We start from the raw sequence: 23,211 nt of genomic DNA, 5'->3' as shown, positions 1-23,211 counted from the left end.
TTTTACTTGGGTTGGATACTTTGTATCTTTTTTTCTTTTTGCGGTATGTGGGCCTCTCACTGTTGTGGCCTCACCCGTTGTGGAGCACAGGCTCCGGATGCGCAGGCTCAGCGGCCATGGCTCACGGGTCCAGCCGCTCCGCGGCATGTGGGATCTTCCCATACCGGGGCACGAACCCGCATCCCCTGCATCGGCAGGCGGACTCTCAACCACTGCACCACCAGGGAAGCCCCTGTATCTTTTTTAAAAAATAAAATTGGGGATTGGTCTAGATGATCTCTTCTGGTGTTGAATCATAATTTCTGCTTAAATCTTCTCATATCCTGATTATCACCACCTAAGATCCTTGATTTGTACAGCAAAATTTAGAACTATTAAAAATTGACTTTGGAGCCAATTTTCTGTGAAAGTAACTATAACCTCTCATTTCCCCATCTTGTTTCTCTCACCATATGCCATAGGGTAAAGACCAAAATGGTGAAACAAATCTGTATTCCATGCAATCTGTATTTTGCTTCATAATTGTTAAGACTGGGGAAAGAGGATTTTTAAAAATAGCTAATAGTAGCATTAATTTTTACCAACTAACGACCTATTTGAGTACTTAAGGATACAGTGAAAGAAAACTCTACATATCCCTTATAGGACCCCCTCCCCACAGAGCTAGGAAGTTTCCTTTCTTTCTTTCTTCTTCCCCCCCAACCCGCACCCTGCATTCCCTGCAGTGGAAGCGTGGAGTCTTAACCACTGGAGCACCAGGGAAGTCCCAGGAAGTTTCAGGCTCCGGACGCGCAGGCTCAGCGGCCATGGCTCACGGGCCCAGTCGCTCCGCGGCATGCGGGATTTCCCCGGACTGGGGCACGAACCCGTGTCCCCTGCATCGGCAGGCGGACTCTCAACCACTGCGCCACCAGGGAAGCCCGAAGTTTCCTTTCTTTTTGCTATAGTTCTATGATACAGAAATATCTGAGGCTCAGAGACTTTAGCATTCTGTTTTCTTTAATAGTGGTCCCTTTTAAAGAAGGGGTAATCCTTTGGAAAGTAGGTATTCTTAAGGAGTCATATAAGGCATTATAATCATTCCTCTGTATCTCTTCATTGGATTTCATATTCCTGAGCCAAAAAAGGTAGTAGTAGGAAATGTATTTAAAAGTTTGGCTAGAGCTATGAAAAAAAAAAAAAAAAAAAGTTTGGCTAGAGAATGGACTTGAGGATACGGGGAGGGGGAAGGGTAAGCTGGGACAAAGTGAGACAGTGGCATGGACATATATACACTACCAAATGTAAAATAGATAGCTAGTGGGAAGCAGCCGCATAGCACAGGGAGATCAGCTTGGTGCTTTGTGACCACCTAGAGGGGTGGGAAAGGGAGGGTGGGAGGGAGGGAGATGCAAGAGGGAAGAGATGTGGGGACATATGTATATGTATAACTGATTCACTTTGTTATAAAGCAGAAACTAACACACCATTGTAAAGCAATTATACTCCAATAAAGATGTTTTAAAAAGTTTAAAAAAAATAATAAATAAAATATAAAAGTTTGGGGACTTCCCTCGTGGTCCAGTGGTTAAGACTCCACGCTTCCACAGCAGGGGGCATGGGTTTGTTTGATCCCTGGTCAGGGAACTAAGATCCTGCATGCCGTGGGGCACAGCCAAAAAAAAAATGTTTGTAGTGAATTAAACCTTACTTGAAAATAATTAAATTAATTGGTATAAGGTTTTGGGGCTGTTTGAACTAAGATAAGAAACACTTGGGAAAGTTGCAGAGAATCAAAATTGTTTATAACCCTTAATCTTTAAAAATAACAGTTCTGCTGTATACCTATAAACAAGGGAAGTGTACACCGTCAAAGAAAAAAAATTTAATTGAGAACTATTTAGTAATATCTAGCTTATTCCCAAAATAAGACCTTTATTTTAATTTTTTTAGATTTCAAAGAAAGATTATAAAATCTTTTTAGAAATTGAGGATTCTCTCAAAGTTCCCTCCTCCCTCTTTTTTCTAAATTTAATTATATATACTTTATTTCTCTATTGCTCTTTCTATAGAAAAGTTTTTCAATAAACAGGAAAATTCCTTGGTTTTGGGTTTTGTCTTAGCCCTACTCTCAATCCCAGTAATGTATAATTTGCTATATGATATACAAGACAAATCTGAATACTATTTCTTTTGGAATAAGAAGTCAGGGAAATTAATGTATAGGTATAAAGGCATATGATAAAGCCAGCTGTTAAACAAAAAATAGCCTGATGTGTTACGGTATTTTTTTCTGCCCAAGTGATCTTTCTAGATCAGTGCCTTTATTTAGTTTCAAGATTCATCTTTGTTTTGCTTTTGGCCACACCACTCGGCTTGCAGGATCTCAGTTCCTTGGGCCACGGCAGTGAAAGCCTGGAATTCTAATCACTAGGCCACCAGGGAACTCCCTTCAGTTTTCATCTTAATGCAGGCACATCAAATTTTGTAGCTTCTGTGTCTATTCAGTCTAACTGGCTTTTCACTGTTTTGAAATGAGATGGTCACAGCTTTTAATAGCTATTTTATTTTAATCCAAATTTATAGTCAGAACTGGTAAGTTATTTTTTTATAGAGATTTAATTAATTAATTTTTTGGCTGCATTGGGTCTTCCGTTGCTGTGCGCGGGCTTTCTCTGGTTGCGGCGAGCGGGGGCTATTCTTTGTTGCGGTGCGAGGGCTTCTCATTGTGGTGCCTTCTCTTGTGGCGGAGCACAGACTCCAGGCGCGCAGTCTTCAGTAGTTGTGGCGCACGGGCGTAGTTGCTCCGCAGCATGTGGGATCTTCTCGGACCAGGGCTCGAACCCGTGTCCCCTGCATTGGAAGGTGGATTCTTAACCACTGCGCCACCAGGGAAGCCCCTGGTAATTTATTTTTCAAATAGGCAATAAATACACTTGTTAAAAGGTATCAAAGGAATACATATAGTTCCTATTCTCACCCCCAAAACAGGCTTTCCTTCTGAAGGCAAATACTGTGAACTAGTTTCTTATGTATTCTTCAGAGATATTTTATGCATATGCAAAGATGAATGGATATATGCTTTTTTAGTAGACAACTTTGATATATATTATATGCAATAAAATTCAACAATTTTAAGTATACAGTTTGAGTTTTAATAAATATATACACAGTTTTGTGGTCCCTATGAAAATCATGATATAGAATATTTCCATAACCCCCCCAAATTTTCCTCATGTTCCTTTGCACATCAATCCCCTCCAGCTCTCTCTAGCCCCTGAAACAATTGGTCTGCTTTCTGTCGCTATAAATTTACCTTTTCTAGAATGCATATCAATGGAATCATACAGAATGTAGTCTTTTTATGTCTGACTGATTTCACTTAACATTATGCCTTTGAGATTCATCCATATGAGTGCCTTGAACCAAGGAAGTGTTGAATGAGTATGTTAATTGTTTATTAGCTTAAGTTTGGGTTAAGGTTTTTTGTTTTTGTTTTTGCGTTACGCAGGCCTCTCTCTGTTGTGGCCTCTCCCGTTGCGGAGCACAGGCTCCGGACATGCAGGCTCAGCAGCCATGACTCACGGGTCTAGCCGCTTCGCGGCATGTGGGATCTTCCCGCATCAGGGCACGAACCCGTATCCCCTGCATCGGCAGGCGGACTCTCTACCACTGCGCCACGAGGGAAGCCCGGGTTAAGGTTTTTTTAATTAGTTATATCATACTGGCTCATGAAGTGGACTGATGGATTTTTTTTAATGGCTCAAATTTTTTTCCTTTCAGTTTTATTGAGATGTAATTGACATACTATATAAGTTTAAGATGTTCAGCATAATGATTTGACTTACATATATCATGAAATGATTACCATGGTAAGTTTAGTGAATATCCATCATCTCACAGATACAAAATAAAAGGTAAAGAAAAAAATTTTTTTCCTTGTAATGAGAACTCTTATGATTTATTCTCTTAACAACTTTCATGTATAACATACAGCAGTGTTGGGACTTCCCTGGTGGTCCAGTGGTAAAGAATTTGCCTTCCAATGCAGGGGATGCTGGTTCGATCCCTGGTTGGGGAACTAAGATCCCACATGCCGAGGGACAACTAAGTCTGTGTGCCGCAACTATTGAGCCCACGTGTTCTGGAACCCACGCGCCACAACTAGAGAGAGAAAAACCCGTATGCCACAACTAGAGAGAAGCCCACACACCACAACGAAGAGCCCAAGCGCTGCAACTAAGACCCGACGCAGCCAAAAATATAAATAAAATAAAATATTTTTTAAATACAGCAGTGTTAATTATATTTATCATGATGTACATTTACATACCTAGTACTTATTTATCTTATAACTGGAAATTTGTACCTTTTGACTAACTCACCACCTCCCCTCACCTCTGATAAACAAATCTGATCTCTTTTTCTATGAGTTTGTTTGTTTGTTTTTGAAGTATAGTTGACCCACAACACTATGTTAGTTTCTGGTGCACAACATAGTGATTTGATATTTCTGTACATTACAAAGTGATCACCATCTGATGAATCTTATATTCACTTAGATAAATGTTAGTCAGAAGTAGATTAACTTTTTGTTTCAAATCAAGCAAGCATTCTTAGTTATAATGACCTTTATTACAAACATTTGGGAATAGGAACTGTTCAGTAGGTTGTTTTTTGTTTGTTTTCCTCCTTGAGACGGGCAAGGAATGGAATCTCTGTTGTAGAGAAATACAAAATCACCAAATTGAGATACGAAAGAAAGTAGATATTGTTAAATCTTTATCTCAACCCCAGCCCTTTAAAAAACAAAAGAGAACTTTATTTCTATATTTTATGCTCTGTCCTCCGAGCTTACAGATAGGATAAAACAAGATAATTGATGAACCCAAATGGCCGGTTGAATAAGTTAACTCAGAAGAAGGGACTTACAGAAATATCTATGTGTTGCAAGTTAAAAAGTTTACTTATGTAACTCATTAATAAGATTAGAGATAGTTTTTATTGTACTTTTAATAGATTTTACTGTTTTTACTGTCCTAGTTTTAACATATAATTAAAACTAGTCCTCCCTCAGAGCTTGTTTTTATCTCAAATACCAAGTCAAGGGGAAAGGGAATATAGTATGATTTCCTGCTTTGTGGTTTTTCAGGCATCCCCACCCAGTAACAAATCTCAAGTTTGTGGGTTCTTACGTTAAAATAGCTAAGAAGCTGGCATCTGGTTGTGGAGCATTACTACAAGTAGTTCCATCTCTGATTACAAAACTTTATGATGGGTTATATTCAGCCAGCCTTTGTAATATATCCTTTTTGTTTGTTTTTGTTTTGTTTGTTTGTTTTTTGCGGTACGCGGGCCTCTCACTGTTGTGGCCTCTCCTGTTGCGGAGCACAGGCTCCGAACGCGCAGGCTCAGTGGCCATGGCTCACGGGCCTAGCCGCTCTGCGGCATGTGGGATCTTCCCGGACCGGGGCATGAACCCGTGTCCCCTGCATTGGCAGGCGGACTCTCAACCACTGCGCCACCAGGGAAGCCCTGTAATATATCCTTTTTAAAGTTTTTTCTACTACCTTTGAAACCTTGGTAGTGGGTATGAACTGAAAAAATACCAGCATCTTGTCAGATGGTTCCGTGTACTTTGGAACATTTATGACTTAAAGAGTTTGTCTCAAGTATAACCTAATGGTTTTGAGGTACAAAAACCAGCCTATGGGGACTTCCTCTGGTGGCGCAGTGGGTAAGACTCCGCCTGCCAATTCAGGGGATACGGGTTCCATCCCTGGTCCGGGAAGATCCCACATGCCGTGGAGCAACTAAGCCCGTGCGCTGCAAGTACTGAGCCTGCGCTCCAGAGACTGCGTGCCACAACTGTTGAAGCCTGCATGCCTAGAGCCCGTACTCCGCAGCAAGAGAAGCCACCGCAGTGAGAAGGCCAGGCACTGCAATGAAAAGGAGCCCCCACTCGCCACAACTAGAGAAAGCCTGCACACAGCAACGAAGACCCACTGCAGCCAAAAAAATAAAATTAAATTAAATCTTAAAAAAAAAAAAAGCCGTTGATCTTTTTTGAAAACTAATAAGTTTTTACTTAAAAACAGTTTTTGTGGTTCTTTAGTATGATACATGTTTACCTTCCTTATATTTAATACCTACTAAACTCCGAACAAAGCAAAAATGATTACTTTTATAAACATATATTTGCATTCAAGAATCCCAAATAATGAAATCCCAAGGATTTCATTAATCTACCCTTCTCTGACTTTGAAGGAGTGCTCCTAAAAGAGCTTTACTGGTGGGACAGAGAATGTTGGTAACAGTGACAATTTTATTAATGGATAAAAATTATATTTATGTTGAATATATTTCTTTTTTCTCTCCTTCTTAAGGAATTGAATGACCTGGCGCGGGACCCCCCAGCACAGTGTTCAGCAGGTCCCGTTGGAGATGATAGTAAGTATGTAAAAAGAATGATAGAGTGAAACATAAAACAGCATAACAGTCTGCCTCTGGGGAACTCTGGGACTGATAAATATACATCTCTTAAGGTTATTTTGTGTGAAGAGATAGTTATGCAGTAGGGAAGAGGCAGTATTTACCTTTACTTGCCCACGAAAGGTTCAGTTTTATGTGTATCCCATCATCTTCTGTACTGTTTATTACATTTTGAACCTCTTCTGCCAGACATTGTCTGTGTAGTTGTCCTGACTCCTTCTTATCTGTCCTTTGTCCCTTCTGGGTATTTACTTGAGTCAAAATATTCGAGCTTTTACCTACAGCAAGCTACTGTTCTTTCAGTAAGATAATACTAAAGATGATGGGGGGGATATGTGTGTGTATATGTATATGTGTATGTATGTATGTGGGTCTGTGTCTGTCTTTCTAGTGACTCATACTTGTGAAGACAGCTACAATTTATTTATTTATTTATTTATTTATTTATTTATTTATTTATTTATTTATTTATTTATTTATTTTTGTGGTACGCGGGCCTCTCACTGTTGTGGCCTCTCCCGTTGCGGAGCACAGGCTCCGGATGCGCAGGCTCAGCAGCCATGGCTCACGGGCCCAGCCGCTCCGCGGCTTATGGGATCCTCCCAGACCGGGGCACGAACCCGTATCCCCTGCATCGGCAGGCGGACTCTCAACCACTGCGCCACCAGGGAGGCCCTACAATTTATTTTTAATGTCCAGTTTATCTCCTTAATCCTGTCTAAAATAATTTATTGTACTTATCATACATGCTGGATAATAATTTTGCTTTTGTTCCACTTTGTCTCAACACAGCTTTTTCCCCTTATACCATCTTTCATCCTTTTTAAAATGGAGGATATTTGAAGAGGCTGTGCCTTGTAACACAAAAGTAATTCACACACAAAAAATGCAACATTTAGCAAATAGGGAAAAAATGGAATATACTTGGAGTATACTTGGAAACATTTGTGCAAGAGAAGTATATAGATGAAGGCAAAAAATAAATGAGGTTATATTAGTTTGTGTGTAAATTAATTTTTTCCTTGTTTTTCTTAGGTTGCTGTTTTGGTCTCCTAAATCCTTGAGAACCAAAGCAAAAAAGCCCTTGTACAAGGACTGCTTTATAGATAAAACAGATGTTATAAATTATAAGACTAAGTACTTGTGATGAAAAATCCCATTTATGTTATGTTTAGACCTGTCCAGTATGAGTAACTATAGTATTTGATACCAAACAGGACAGGACAAGTACTTAAACACACATTATCTCATTTACGCCTCACAATTCTTTTAGGTCATTGGGATAGAAATTGTAAACTATTTTAGAGAAGAATCTGGTGAGAGGCTTGTGGAGGTTCCGGAAGTGGACTCATTCTCAGGTTTTCTGATTCTACTTTTGTCATTCCACGGTTATCATATAACCTGTCTGCATCAGTGTGGTCATTCAATTGAAAGAGTGTTTTTATTTCAGGTAAATTCCTCAAAGTTGAGAGTGGCTGATTTTTAATTAAAAGCGTTTGAAGTCTGGGGATTAGATTTCATTTTTGAAATTCTGTGGTGTGCTAAAGTAATTTGCCTTTGCTTCTACCATAGTTAGTATTATTACATTCCTTTCTCAGATTGAAAAAATGGTTACTCTGGAGAGTTAAACTCCCCAAAGCATAAGCAGTAAAAGAAAAAGATAAATTAGACTTCATCAAAATTTAAAAATTAGGTGCAACAAATGATACTATTAAGAAAGTGAAAAGACACACAGAATGGAAGAAAAATTTTGTAGGTCATATATATCTAATAAGGCATATTTATCCAAAATATTTTTTAAAAGTCTATATCTCAGCAATATAAAGATAGATAACCCAATTTTAAAATAAACAGAGGATCTGCATAGCTGTTTCTCCAAATAAGATATACAAATGGCCAATAAACACATGGAAAGATGTTCAGCATCATTAATCATCAGGGAAATGCATGTCAGAACCATAATGAGATGTCACTTTACACCCACTAGGATGACTAGAATCAAAAAGTCAAATAATAAAAAATGTTGATGAGGATGTGGACAAATTTGAACCTTCATACATTGCTGGTAGAATGCAAAATGGTATAGCCAGCTTGGAAGACAGCCTGTCAGTTCCTCAAATAGTTAAACATAGAGTTACGATATAACCCAGTGAGTTCATTCCTAGGTATGTGTCCAAGAGAAATGAAAACGTATATCTGTACAAAAGCTCATACATGATTGTTCATAGAAGCTTTATTTATAATAGCCAAAAAGTGAAAACAACCCAAATGCCCACCAGCTGATGAAGGGGTAAATAAAATGTGGTGTATCCATACAATGGAATATTATTTGACAATTAACAAGAATGAAATGATATATACTACGACATGGATGAGCATTAAAAACATTATGCTGAAAGGACCTATACTCTGAAAACTATAAGTTGCTGGTGAAAGAAATTGAAGGTGACATAGACAGATATTGTTAAAATGACCATACTGCCCAAGGCAATCTACAGATCCAGTGCTATCCCTATCAAATTACCAATGGCATTTTTCACAGAACTAGAAAAAAAATTTTTTTAATGTGTATGGAAACACAGAAGACCTCGAATAGCCAAAACAATCTTGAGAAAGAAGACTGGAGCTAGAGGAATCATGCTTCCTGACTTCAGAATGTACTACAAAGCTACAGTAATCAAAGGGGTATGGTGCGGAAAACAAGAATATAGATCAGTGGAACAGGAAAACAAAAAACAAGCATATAGATCAGTGGAACAGGATAGAAAGCCCAGAAATAAACCTACGCACGTATGGTCAGTTAATCTACAACAAAAGAATCAAGAATATTCAATGGAGAAAAAGATAGTCTCTTCAGTAAGTGGTTCTGGGAAAACTGGACAGCTACGTGTAAAAGAATGAAATCAGAACATTTTCTCACACCATATACAAAAATAAACTCAAAATAAACACCTAAGTTTAAGACCAGATACTCTAAAACTCCTAGAGGAAAACATAAGGAGAATACTTTTTGACATAAATTGCAGCAGTATGTTTTTGGCTCCGTCTCCTAGAGTAATGGAAATAAAAACAAAAATAAACAAATGGGACATAATTAAACTTAAAAGCTTTTGCACAGCAAAGGAAACTGTAAACAAAAAAAGACAACCTGTGGAATAGGAGAAAATACTTGCAAACAATACAACCAACAACGAATTTCCAAAATATACAAACAGCTCATACAGGTTAATAAGAGCTTTTTGATAAAAAACAAACAACCCAATCAAATAATGGGCAGAAGTCCTTAAATAGACATTTCTCCAAAGAAGACCTACAGGTGGCCAATAGGCACATGAAAAGATGCTCAGTATTGCTAGTTATTAGAGAAAAGCAGATCAGAACTACAATGAAGTATCACCTCACACTAGTCACAATGGCCACCGTCAAAAAGTTTGCTGGAGGTGTAGAGAAAAGGGAACCCCCCTACACTGTTGGTGGGCATGTAATTGGTACAGCCACTATGGAGAACAGTATGAAGGTTCCTTAAAAAACTAAAAGTAGAGTTATCATATGATCCAGCAATCCCACTCCTGGGCATGTATCTGGAGAGAACTACTTGGAAAAGATATATGCACCCCAGTGTTCATAGCACTGTTTACAATAGCCAAGACATGGAAACAAAAGTCGGTGATTCCAGTAGGTATTCTTATATTTAACCAGTGTGGCAGGATACTCAATTAAGATTTAAATGGTAGGTCTTGAAATGCTTTTGTTAATTAAATTAATTTTTTTTTTTTTTTTTTTTTTTTTTTTTTGCGGTACTTGGGCCTCCCACTGCCGCAGCCCCTTCCGCTGCAGAGCACAGGCTCCGGACGCTCAGGCCCAGTGGCCATGGCTCACAGGCCCAGCCGCTCCGCGGCACGTGGGATCTTTCCGGACCGGGGCACGAACCCGTGTCCCCTGCATCAGCAGGCAGACTCCCATCCACTGCACCACCAGGGAAGCCCCAAATTAATGTGTTTTTATTTTGTTCTTCTCTGCCTTTTGTTGGTATTGTAGATTCTAGATCATTTTAACAAGAGACATAAATATTGTTGATCTCAATTGCTACATTAGTAATTTCCTTATTCCTCTCCCGTCTCACTCTTAAAGACAGCCCCGTGTATATGCTTTTGCTCATTTTTCTGGTGACAGTATTTGACCCTTTATTTATAAAGACGAAAACAAATAAGTTAATAAAGGTTAGCATTTGAGTGTTAATGGGTTTTTATTTTAGAACTAATGGTTTATATAAGTTCAGTTCTATTGGGGAATATTAAACAAACATGATTTACTAACTAAATGGATATGAATTACATATGAAATAGCCTGTTGATGCTGCTTATAAGAGTTCTCAGTAATATAAGATTCTTGCTTAAATACACTAGAATATTTTCAATTTTCCAGAGTGCCAGAAATGAAAGAGATTGCATTATTACTTGAAAATATTGATCTTTTCACATCTTCTAGGAAGGGTATCCTTTATGTAATTGTAAATGTTCTAGTTGCCAGCTTGTCTTGTCAGAACTTCTGCTCCAAGCCTTTTGGGTTTCTGTGTTGTCTAATTTTTAGTTGATTTTAATCATAAAGCATAAAATGGGCTTTGTTTTCTGTAGAGGAAGAACAGGAAATCACCAAAAATAAATATTTTACCTTCAGCCAAGAATTTGTTCATGTTTAAATTTTACCAGTAACTTCTTAAGTCTGGCAGTATTTTTAGCAAGAGAAAGATTGATCTTGAAAAGACTCAGAAAAAAGTTAGGACTTAGATAGTTAAAAAAAAATTAAATTTTTTAGCATGTCTTGATATTTGTATATTTTATCATCTAAGTGCTTTAGTCCTCTCTTTTTATTCCTTATCTGATTCTTACAACCTTTAACAAGAATGCAGGTATAGCTATATCTTCCCATTTACAGCCACAAATTTTAAAAATATAGAAGGATTAAATGGAAGAATAAAATTGCTTTAAAACATTTCCCTTGACCTGTAGCTTGGTCATTTTTAATAGTGTTTTCAGCTTTGTCACTGGGATTGTTTACTCCAATTATCAAGTGTGTTTTGTTTACTCGAATTGTGAGTATATTTATGATTAAAAACAGAATGAGACTTGTTTCTTTAAACAGGACCTTAGGGCTCTTTTAATAGGACCTTTGTTAAAGATATTGGGACTAATCTTAGTGACTCAAAGTGACTTTCTCCTTAGCTGCTTAATCCATAAAGAATTGGTTGGCAGAAGTTATGAGGAATTTTTCTCAGTACTAATGATGGGTAACCTAAAAAGGAGAACCTCAGCAGTACCTATCCTTTATTTTTAATTCCTAATAAACAGGCTGCTCTTTGTAGATTCAGGCCCCAGTGAGGGGCAGGCCAACCATAGGGTCAGTTCTCATGCAGGTGGTCAGAAGGAATTTAAGGATTTGGCCTGATATCCCAGTGGATTTTTGTGCAGTTTTTTAGTCTTCACATTTCCTCTTTGTGTCGAGGGTTAGGTGGTTTGGGTTGCTCATGTATAATCCCATTGATAGCTTCCCTTAGTTTGCTCAAATCCTAGTGTGAATGTTAAGTGCTAAGTAGCTTGCTTAGAAGTGAAAACTGGCTTTTTGATCTTTGTGTTGTCCTTAGTGACATCACCTTGGAAATGGAACAAGCACCATTTTTTGCAGTTTGAAGAGAAAATTTCCTTATTAAACAAGTATATAATTTATTGGGATTATCCCGAGTTTGTAATCAAGCTTGGGGCTTTCAGCTGATGTTTTCTTTATTTACTGAGGTACCAGCAATTCTAAACACCTACACGTGAGAACTCTTGGAAATTTTTTTCTCACTGGAAAAAAAACAGCATTTCCTAATTTGAGTATTGTCTACTTTAAGTTTACTGTTCTGCTCTATGCCAGTACTATAAAAGGAGTATATTATATATATTTGTGTTGGGGAAATGATACAACACATGAAAGATTGAATCTTGTGGTTCTTTTTTACCCTTTGAGGTAAGGAAATGCCTGTTTAAAAGTGAAATTTTGGACCTTGTCAAGAATTTTGTCTCCCTGACATGAATTTTCAAGATGTTTTAGCCCAAATACTTCTTTGTTGAGCACCTTATCAGTGTTCTATACCATGCTAGTCATTTTTGTTTTCTCTGTTAGACTCCAACTTAATTTAGATTCCTCATCCTGCTCAGGACTCATCATATTGCTAATAAATGAACTGAGATTACATGGGGAATGATATGTTATTATGGTGTAGGTATACTGTGGATATTGCTTCATGGTGATTTTTTGTTGTTCTTTTTCAGTGTTCCATTGGCAAGCTACAATAATGGGGCCAGTAAGTATTCAGATTAATTTCAGAATAAATAGTTTATGTAATTCACTCATTTTAATCCAACTTTTCTTGTTATCAACAGAATGACAGTCCCTATCAGGGTGGAGTATTTTTCTTGACAATTCATTTCCCAACAGATTACCCCTTCAAACCACCTAAGGTAATTGGGATATGACAATTGTTTTGTATCTACTTTCGACAATACTATTGAAACAGTTTACAAACAATTTTCCTTTTTTGATAGGTTGCATTTACAACAAGAATTTATCATCCAAATATTAACAGTAATGGCAGCATTTGTCTTGATATTCTACGGTCACAGTGGTCTCCAGCACTAACTATTTCAAAAGGTAATAGAATGAGTATTTGATATCAATGTAAAAAGCCTACTGTGTTTTAAGATTACTTATTCTGGGAAAGATTGCTCAGATTCCTTTTTTAAGAGGAGGTAGGAATCCCCCTTATTCTATCTATCTATCTGTCTGTCTATCTATCTATTTATTTATGGCTGTGTTGTGTCTTTGTTTCTGTGCGAGGGCTTTCTCTAGTTGTGGCGAGCGGGGGCCACTCTTCATTGTGGTGCGCAGGCCTCTTACTATCACGGCCTCTCTTGTTGCGGAGCACAGGCTCCAGATGCACGGACTCAGTAATTGTGGCTCACTGGCCCAGTTGCTCCGCGGCATGTGGGATCTTCCCAGACCAGGGCGCAAACCCGCGTCCCCTGCCTTGGCAGGCAGACTCCCAACCACTGCGCCACCAGGGAAGCCCCCCCATTATTCTTAAAAAGACCTTTAGACCCACTGGAGAGAGCTGGATTTTCAAGCATAGGTATTCCTTGGTGTCGTGACTACTCTCTGTCCATTGCTCTTGCTATTCAAGCATAGGTTGGAATATGGCTACTTGGTATGAATGTTTTTTTTAGAGCATAGTAAAAGTAGAAGACAAACAATGTCTCTTCCAACCTTGAGATCCATGAATGGAAAGGATAGATATTGTTCCAGAATAAGAAAAAAAACAGCCATTGTAGAGGAATGCTTGTATACTATAAGCATAGTCAGTAGTTTCTTGAAGAGCAAAGTATAGGTGAATTCATATTCACATTCTTTAAGGTTTTACTAGCTCTTATCTTTAGGTTTCTGTCAGGAACAGAATCACCCTCTAAGATAATCAATTTAATATAAATTTTTATTTGAGCATCTTAATCTTTGGTATACTGTGTGTATGTGTGGGGGCGGTGAAAATGTGTAGAGAAAGTTAGTTACCAACTTTGTGATGGAAGATCCAGTAGTTCTTTCTTTATTTATTTACTTATTTACTTACTTATTTGGCTGCGTTGGGTTTTCGTTGCTGCATGCGGGCTTTCTCTAGTTGTGGTGAGCAGGGGCTACTCTTCATTGAGGTGCACGGGCCTCTCATTGTGGTGGCTTCTCTTGTTGCGGATCACAGGCTTTAGGTGCGCGGGCTTCAGTAGTGTGGCACACAGGCTCAGTAGTGTTGTGGCTTGCATGCTCTAGAGCGCAGGCTCAGTAGTTGTGGTGCACGAGCTTAGTTGCTCCACAGCATGTGGGATCTTCCCAGACCAGAGATCGAACCCGTGTCCCCTGCATTGGCAGGCGGATTCTTAACCACTGCACCACCAGGGAAGTCACAGGGTCCTTAGTTGTGGTATTTGAACTCTTAGTGGTGGCATGCATGTGGGATCTAGTTCCCAGACCAGGGAGTGAACCTGGGCCCCCTGCATTGGGAGCGCAGAGCCTTAACCACTGCGCCATCAGGGAGGTCCCCCTCCAATAGTTCTTTAAAATAAGACCTAGTTATATGAGGAGGTTGGGGATTTTTTTATATCCCTGAACTGAATATTATCTTACTTGTTGATTTGAGATTGTTCAACCCCTCAAAATCATACCCAAATGAAATCACAAGTGGATTAAATGTTGTCAAAGTACAGATACTAGAAATAGGCTGCAAGTATGATAATGGGCCAATATGTTTAACAGATATGAAGAACATATATAAATCAGTAAGGAAAAACCTAGATCCCAATGGACAGAAAGGAACAGAATAATCAAGGAAACTAAAATAAGTTCCCATTTTTCACCTTTTTAATTAACAAAGATCTTTACAAAAGAAACTAAATGTTGGTGAACTACATTGAAATGAGTGCTTATATATGCTACAGATAGAAGTATAGATTTGTATAGTCCAGTCTGCCAGTATGTATTAAGAAATAAGAGATTTAATCATTAATACCCTTTGACCCAGTAATTCTAGGTTCATTCATTTGTACTAAAAAAATAAGCCCAACTGTTAAAAAAAAGTTCTCTGTGCAAGTACATTTGCAACAGTGTTATTTCTGAAAAATAGAAATTACATATAGACTCAACGGTAGAGGAGAAAATATATTGGTTCTGGCAAATGCATTCAAAAGAGTATTGATCCTTAAAAATATTGTGGGAGGGCTTCCCTGGTGGCGCAGTGGTTGAGAGTCCGCCTACCGATGCAGGGGACACAGGTTCATGCCCCGGTCCGGGAAGATCCCACATGCCGCAGAGCGGCTAGGCCCGTAAGCCATGGCCGCTGAGCCTGAGTGTCCGGAGCCTGTGCTCCGCAACGGGAGAGGCCACAACAGTGAGGCCCGCGTACCGCAAAAAATATATATATATATATTGTGGGAAATAGGAAAATACAGTGTTTGAAAAAAGCAGAAAAGTGTTACACACTGTAACTTGCGTTGTACAGAAAGTATATTAAATAGCTAGAAAGAAATAGTTTGGGTATTTGGGGATGAAATTTGGTACATGAAAATATTTTTCTTTTCTGTCTACTTAAATTTTATCATTTCTTTAATGCATACATTTAGGCAAGAGGCAACATAGTTTCATGGTAAAGAACATAGATTCTGGATGCAACTGCCTGTATTAGGATCTCAGCTCCACCTCTTATTGGATGAGACTTGAGACAGATTGGCTTCTGCATTCCACAGTTTTCATCTGTAGAATAGGGATGATAAAAACTATTTCACTGTTATTATGAAGATTAAAAAAGCAAAAATGCATAGTTAACTGGTTCCTTGTAAGCACCCAAATAACTGGGATAAAGGCACTATTGTAAAAAGTATTGGAGGGGACTTCCCTGGTGGCGCAGTGGTTAAGAATCTGCCTGCCAATGCAGGGGACACGGTTTCAATTCCTGGTCCGGGAAGATCCCACATGCCATGGAGCAACTAAGCCCGTGCACCACAACTACTGAGCCTGCACTCTAGAGCCCACGCACCGCAACTACTGAAGCCCATGTTCCTAGAGCCTGTGCTCCACCACAAGAGAAGCCACCGCAGTGAGAAGCCCGCGTGCCACAATGAAGAGTAGCCCCCCACTCGCCGCAACTAGAGAAGGCCTACATGCAGCAACAAAGACCCAACGCAGCCCCCCCCCCCCAAAAAAAAAAGTACTGGATAGGACTTCCCTGGTGGCGTGGTGGTTAAGAATCCGCCTGCCAGTGCAGGGGACATCGGTTCGAGCCCTGGTCCAGGAAGATCCCACATACTGTGGAGCAGCTGTGGAGCAGCTAAGCCTATGCACCACAACTACTGAGCCCACAGCCTAGAGCCCGTGCTGCACAACAAGAGAAGCCACTGCAGTGAGAAGCCCGCACACTGCAATGAAGCATGGCCCCCGCTCGCTGCAACCAGAGAAAGCTCACATGCAGCAACAAAGACCTAGTGCAGCCAAAAATAAATAATTAATTTTAAAAATTATTGGATATTTGTCATGTTATAATTATGGTAGGACTTGCATACTCTTAAAAGTTAATTTTTTGAAGGAAACAAATACTCTGGGGCATTAAATTAAGATTTCTGGGGTCCTAGGCAAAAATACAAATAAAAAATCAGAGGACCACATTTTTCAAAATTGTGACTGAAATAGTTTTCCAGATAAGTGACCCCTTTTCTTTTTGTAGGCCTCCTTGCAATTCAAGGGCTGCTTGTGAAAGTGTTCATATGCCTATTGTTCTTGTGATTTCCTGGCCTGGTTGCCCTTCTTTTACCAAGTATCTGTAGAGATAGAAATCTAGATACAAATGGGGCCAACAGAGGTGGGACTGTGTGTATGTGTGTGTGTGTGTGTCTGTGTGTGTGTGTGTGTCTGGGGGGGGCGGGGGGGTCTAGATACCTGAAATTATTACCATAGTTTTTTTTTTCTTTCCCTTCTGTGCCTGGTGTTGGTTTTTTCAGTTGTTCTAAATCATAAGGGCTGTTAGTTTATTTGACTTGATATGTTCTGTCTAGATAGCTATCTTTTAAAATAACTGCAGTGCCATTTTGTTGAATTTGGTTATATCAACATACCTAGGTTTAGTGTTTTAAAGAAGGCCTGAATCCTATGTGTGATATAATTATCCCTTTAACATAGTCTGTTTTTTCTTTTTTTAATTAATTAATTAATTAATTAATTAATTAATTTTTGGCTGCATTGGGTCTTCGTTGCTGCACGCGGGCTTTTCTCTAGTTGCGGCGACTGGGGGCTACTCTTCATTGCAGTGTGCAGGCTTCTCATTGAGGTGGCTTCTCTTGTTTCTGAGCACGGGCTCTAGGCACGCAGGCTTCAGTAGTTGTGGCACGCAGGCTCAGTAGTTGTGGCGCACGGGCTTAGTTGCTCCGTGGCATGTGGGATCTTCCCAGACCAGGGCTTGAACCCGTGTCCCCTGCATTGGCAGGCAGATTCTTAACCACTGTACCACCAAGGAAGTCCCCATAATCTGTTTTTGAGGGCAGTAATCTTGACCCGAAATGCCCTCCACTTTGAGTATATAGGTAAGGGACCTAAATATACAGAAAACTTAAAGGAAGCAGATTGGGCCTCCTTGGTGGCGCAGTGGTTGAGAGTCCGCCTGCCGATGCAGGGGATATGGGTTCGTGCCCCGGTCCGGGAGGATCCCATGTGCCGCGGAGCGGCTGGGCCCGTGGGCCATGGCCGCTGAGCCTGCGCATCCGGAGCCTGTGCTCAGCAACGGGAGAGGCCACAACAGTGAGAGGCCCGCGTACCACAAAAAAAATAAATAAATAAAGGAAGCAGATTAAGTGCATCATAAAGCCACTTGATTATATGTTTTTAGAATTGGAAGTGACTGTGGGTTATGACACTAATGAAAATGGGTATGTACTGATGAGGAATATATATATTGTTGGAAATTTAGTTACTTCAGTGAAGAGTCTCTACAAGCTGTAGAAATAGAAGTTATTCTCTTTATAGAGAAAGAAGGTATAGTATATTATAAGCCAAAATTAATTTTCTACAAATTAAAGGATCTAAGTAGTGTACTAAGAACCCTTTCACCAGGTCCAGATAACCACCATCCTACCTTCCTTTCCTGGAAAGAAAGAGAAAAGTTATTTACTTAAAACTTATCTTTTTAAAATGATACAAATGAACTTATTTACAAAACAGCAACAGACTCACAGACATAGAAGACAAATTTTTGGTTGACAAAGGGGAAATGGGGCGGGGAGGGATAAATTAGGAGTTTGGAACTAATAGTTACACACTACTGTATATAAAATAGATAAACAAGGACCTCCTGTATAGCACAGGAAACTATTCAGTATCTTGTAATACCCTATAATGCACAAGAATCTGAAAAAGAGTATATATGTATATGTATATGTATAACTGAATCACTTTGCTGTATACCTGAAACTAACACAACATTGTAAATCAACTATACTTCAATTTTTTTTTAATTTGTCTTTTTAAAGCTGCCTTATTGAAATAGTTGGAAGAGTAAATAAAGGGAACTTATAACAAATACTAATTTGGTTGTATGTCTGATTTTAGGTGAAGAATCAGTTGTATTCTTGCCAGCTTGATAGGCCAGATAAGTTTCTTCTTCTATAGTCAGTAATTTCATGAACATTCAGAGATCTATAACTCCTTGTTGTCACTTCCAGGAAATACATGAAATCTTTCCTAATTGCTGTTAGAATGTTCTGTGCTTGAAGAGGGCATCAGGTGATACACCTGACAATGGGAAGAGAAGATATTTTGGGAATGCCATCTGCCATTTGTGGGCAACAGGAATGAAGAGTCAGAAAACATCTTGCCTGATGTTTTTTGTTTTCCATATACTCTTAAGGCTAGGAAATAGCTTTTTCTGTTAACAACTGAATGATAAAGGGCGTGTAAACTTTCTCATCTCTCAGAAGCCCTTGATCTCCATAGAACAGATTTGATAGGAAAAGGAATATTCCTTTTCCTGATGAATTTGATGTTTGGGGAGTAACGTGGGCTCTGAATCATTGTCTCTTGCTACAGAACATTAGAGAGAAATAAGGTAGCTGAGTTCTGGTAGCATCAGAATAGAAGGATTGGAATTTATTTCAGTATGTCAGAGACCACTGGATTTAATGTAATTAGTGCCCTTAGCCTCCTCTTTGCTTTCAATAAGGAATACATAAGTTAATGAATTTGAACAGAAGAAACTGTACTGTTGAGATCTGTCTGCTACATTCCGGGTTGTCACTGAGGAAATGGCTTAGATGAGATTCTAGATCATTACTGAAAATAATTTGAGACTTTAGTTTGAGATATGTTGTATCCTCTATAATAAGTGTGGCCAGCCCCATTTGGGAGCAAGTACTGGCCTTTATGTTCTTAGACTAAATCGTTTTCAACTAAAAATGAAACAGATCCATTGCATCTGAATATATAGTACCTGCCATGGAGAAAGCAGTAATTGTTGGATTTCATAGTTGTCATTTCTTACTAAGAGCAGTCAGTAGTGTGGTTGTCTTTGGAATTTTGAAAGCCATTTATCCCTGAACATGGGCTTCTAAAAATCGAACTTCATAAGCTGGGAAAAGTGTTATTGGTCTAGGATTTGGAAGACCTGGATTCTAATTCCACTCTAATTTTACTCACTAACCAGGGACATGAGGCAAGACACTTCACCAGCCTGGGCCAGCTTCCTCAGGGGTTCAAGCATAGAGAAATCTTGTTAGAATCTTTGTTGATTACTGTTACTGTAAACTTAGGTAGAGCTTACAAAGCTGTTAGGCACTACAATATAAATAGGGTCTTAGAATTTTCTCTTGTGTTGGCATCTCACGTTTCTTTCAACCTTTTTGCTTTTGTTCCTCTACTAATTTGTATGTTTTTTTCATTCTAGTACTTCTGTCCATCTGTTCTCTGTTGTGTGATCCCAATCCAGATGATCCCTTAGTGCCTGAGATTGCTCGGATCTACAAAACAGATAGAGAAAAGTAAGTATGGTCTCCAGACAGCAGAGTATCTGTGGTAGGGTGGAGATATTTTTGTCTAAGGGCTGAGTATGGGTCAGATACTTAAAATGAAGTCCTAATATACTCATCTGGGGACAGGAAAGAGGAGTATTTGCACCGACTATCATTATAAATAAATGATTTTATATCTGATTGTTTCATGACTCCTACTGCCTAGAAAAACTTTTCTATAGTATATTTTCCAACAGCTTTAGGTCTTCTCCTTGGCTTTTGACGTGTAAAGATTTTGCATCAAGAGCCCATTTGTCTTAGGTAGGTATTTATAAATTAATGGGAAAGAGAATTGATTTTCTACCATTTGGAATAGTGTAAAAAAGAAAGTGAATAAATGTTACAAGACATGAAAGCCCCAAGTTTCCTTTAAAACAAAACTTGTAGAATTTACATATTTTAGAATTGTATTGTGAATTATTGAAGAGTGGTCAGGATATCACAAGAGATAATAACTGAAAGTGTTGAAGAAATCTTTTTTTGTTTGTTTTGTGTATTATTCAATAAGATTGTGAAGGAAATAGATGGGAGGTAGTGGATAATTTTCTAAAGTTAAAATATAAAAGATTAAACAATTAGTTGAATTGTTGGTTAGAGAGGCATATAAATAGGATATTTTAAAATGGAGCTACATTGAGAATGGGGAATTCTAACAGCAATTGGTTCTTAGTTTAGTTTTTTTCTGTATTTAGGTCTGAATAGTATCTATAACTATGTATTCTTGGCTGCATTCAGAATAAAATTAGATCATGCTTTTTTCTATTTGTGAATTTACTTAGAAATGCTTTTTTTTTTTTTTGCGGTACGCGGGCCTCTCCTGTTGTGGCCTCTCCCGTTGCGGAGCACAGGCTCCGGACGCGCAGGCTCAGCGGCCATGGCTCACGGGCCCAGCCGCTCCGCGGCATGTGGGATCTTCCCAGACCGGGGCACGAATCCGTGTCCCCTGCATCAGCAGGCGGACTCTCAACCACTGCACCACCAGGGAAGCCCAGAAATACATTTTTTGATTAGTGAACCATTTTGTCCAGTGTTTAGAATTATGGGCATTTTTCCCAAGTCATTGTGGCGGTAATGGTCAGCAGAACTTTTTTAATCAAAGAATTAAAGATCCTTTTGCCCTGCTTATTTTACTACTAGAATGTTCTTCTGGAGCAATAAACCCATTCATTTTAGCAACCAAATTGTTAAAATAAGTCCTGCCAGAACTGGTTGTTCTATTGATTCAGGGGAAAGTATTATGTCAATTTAATCATTATTATATGATTTCAAGAACTATATAATATAGAATTATATTGTTCCAGGAACTCCAAATAAGTCAAACAAGGGTTGAAGATTGTCTGTTAGAAATACATCGATCAAGTATAGACTGAGGGTATGCCAGCAAGTGCTAAAATTTAATTAGAATCCTGTATTAGTAGCATTTATAGGATATTTCCCACTATCATTGAATAAATGCTTATTAGAAATTTGGAGTAGGAAGATGGCTTAGCTTGAATATACTATAAGTTATTCCCTTCAAGTTACTTCATGGGATAATGAATGAACTCTGTTGCTTTCTAACTGACTCCTCACCTATGTTAAGCTAAGCTTCTCTTTGTGTGTACAGGTACAACAGAATAGCTCGGGAATGGACTCAGAAGTATGCGATGTAATTAAAGAAATTATTGGATAACCTCTACAAATAAAGATAGGGGAACTCTGAAAGAGAGAGTCCTTTTGATTTCCATTTGACTGCTTTCTATGAGCCCACGCCTCATCTTCCCCTGTGCACATGTTTACCTGATACAGCAGTGCTGCGTGTTGTACATACTTGGAACAACAAACTAGAAATGCTGTACTTCTGTACCAACATTGCCTCCTAGCAGAGAAGTGTGTGTGTGACAAGCCAGTTCTCCAGGCATAACCTAGGTGTGAGACTAAAAGCTTTCCTTATTGACTTAAATTTGGATAACGGCAGAGTGAGGGGTGGTGGGTATGGTGTGTGCTTGGATGGGGAAGAAAAGCTCCACTGACCTGTAGGAGATTGTTTTTTAAGTGAAATTCCATTAAACTCAAAACAAACAGTTATGAAAAGCAAGGCGAAGAACATGAAACTGTTTCTGTATTCATTTTATTCCGAAGGACTTAACGTCTTAGGTGAAAGTTATGACCAATCAGATTAAACTCTACCTACATCCTGTATTTTAAGGTCTAAGTTTAACTGGTCAACATTTAAATGGATTGGAGCTATTAGTAAGTAAAGTGTGATGGGCTTTGTTTCCAACTCTTTTACATCTCCCCACCCTTCAACCTTCATCCTTCAGCCCCTCTTTCTCTCTTCCATATTCTTTGGTTTGTATGTGGTTTCTCAGTTAATACATAGCTAATAGCTCTTATTTTTCTTATGTTTTTAACTGCTTAGGTCTATCTGGATGGTGAAAATTCATTCGATGGAAATACTTGTGTATATTTAAAGACCCAATTGCTCCTCTGGAGCCTGTACGTTCAAGAATGATTAATCTGTGTAATAAACTGATTACTACAGTCATTACATATAATTTTGTGTGAATAGGCTTTTTGATTTTAAGAATTTTGTCTAGCTGAGATTAGTGGTGGATTTTTTCCCACCCCTGAAATGTTTTCATTTATACTGTTTGCATTTCAAAATCATGAAACAATTCAGTTTACATAGTAAAAAGGATATCTTGAAAGTAATTTTACTGAACAAGATAAATGCATAAGCTTAAAAGAATTTTCATGAAATTTATATGTGCAGTATTCCAGGAACATGACTGTTAAACTAAATAAGAAATTTGCTTTATTATTGAAACTAAGCTGCATTTCACCGAAACCTTGTGACATTCCTTTGGTACATAGGCCATAAAACAAAGGCATTGCTATTTGGTAAGTTAAGCTTCTGTGATTGTGATTGTAAAAACAACATTGACCAAACCTGGGAAACATGAGCACAATCTTGTATTGGAGAGTCTACATAATTACTTTGCACTAACATTGCAGGATGTTCATCCAATTTTAAATTGTACTGTATGTGGCTTTTTGGTCTTCCCTTGACGCTAGTAAAATGTAGTTTGAAACTTGTAAACAGCTGTGTTTGCCAGAAACATCGTTCCTGTGA

General features: G+C 38.6%; 1 protein-coding gene across 3 annotated transcripts in view; it reads left to right on the top strand.

The window, feature by feature from the left end:
• UBE2D2 (ubiquitin conjugating enzyme E2 D2) overlaps positions 1–22,633 on the top strand; it is a 59,417-nt gene extending 36,784 nt beyond the window's left edge. Inside the window, exons 2-8 of one of the 3 annotated variants that reach the window (XM_079702170.1) lie at positions 6,366–6,429; positions 12,783–12,814; positions 12,894–12,971; positions 13,056–13,161; positions 19,973–20,066; positions 21,703–21,744; positions 22,498–22,633. In XM_079702170.1, coding sequence (XP_079558296.1) covers positions 6,366–6,429; positions 12,783–12,814; positions 12,894–12,971; positions 13,056–13,161; positions 19,973–20,066; positions 21,703–21,744; positions 22,498–22,549 — 468 coding nt within the window. In that variant the 3' untranslated portion in view covers positions 22,550–22,633. Of the gene's footprint in view, positions 1–6,365; positions 6,430–12,782; positions 12,815–12,893; positions 12,972–13,055; positions 13,162–19,972; positions 20,067–20,293; positions 20,358–21,702; positions 21,823–22,497 lie in introns of those variants that run through there. The other 2 variants (XM_079702171.1, XM_079702172.1) reach the window with 2 other exon arrangements.
• Positions 22,634–23,211: the final 578 nt, after the last annotated feature.

Source organism: Hyperoodon ampullatus, assembly GCF_949752795.1.
Source record: "Hyperoodon ampullatus genome assembly, chromosome: 4".
Classification (NCBI taxonomy): domain Eukaryota; kingdom Metazoa; phylum Chordata; class Mammalia; order Artiodactyla; family Ziphiidae; genus Hyperoodon; species Hyperoodon ampullatus.
This window is presented reverse-complemented; position numbering and strand designations above follow the sequence as displayed.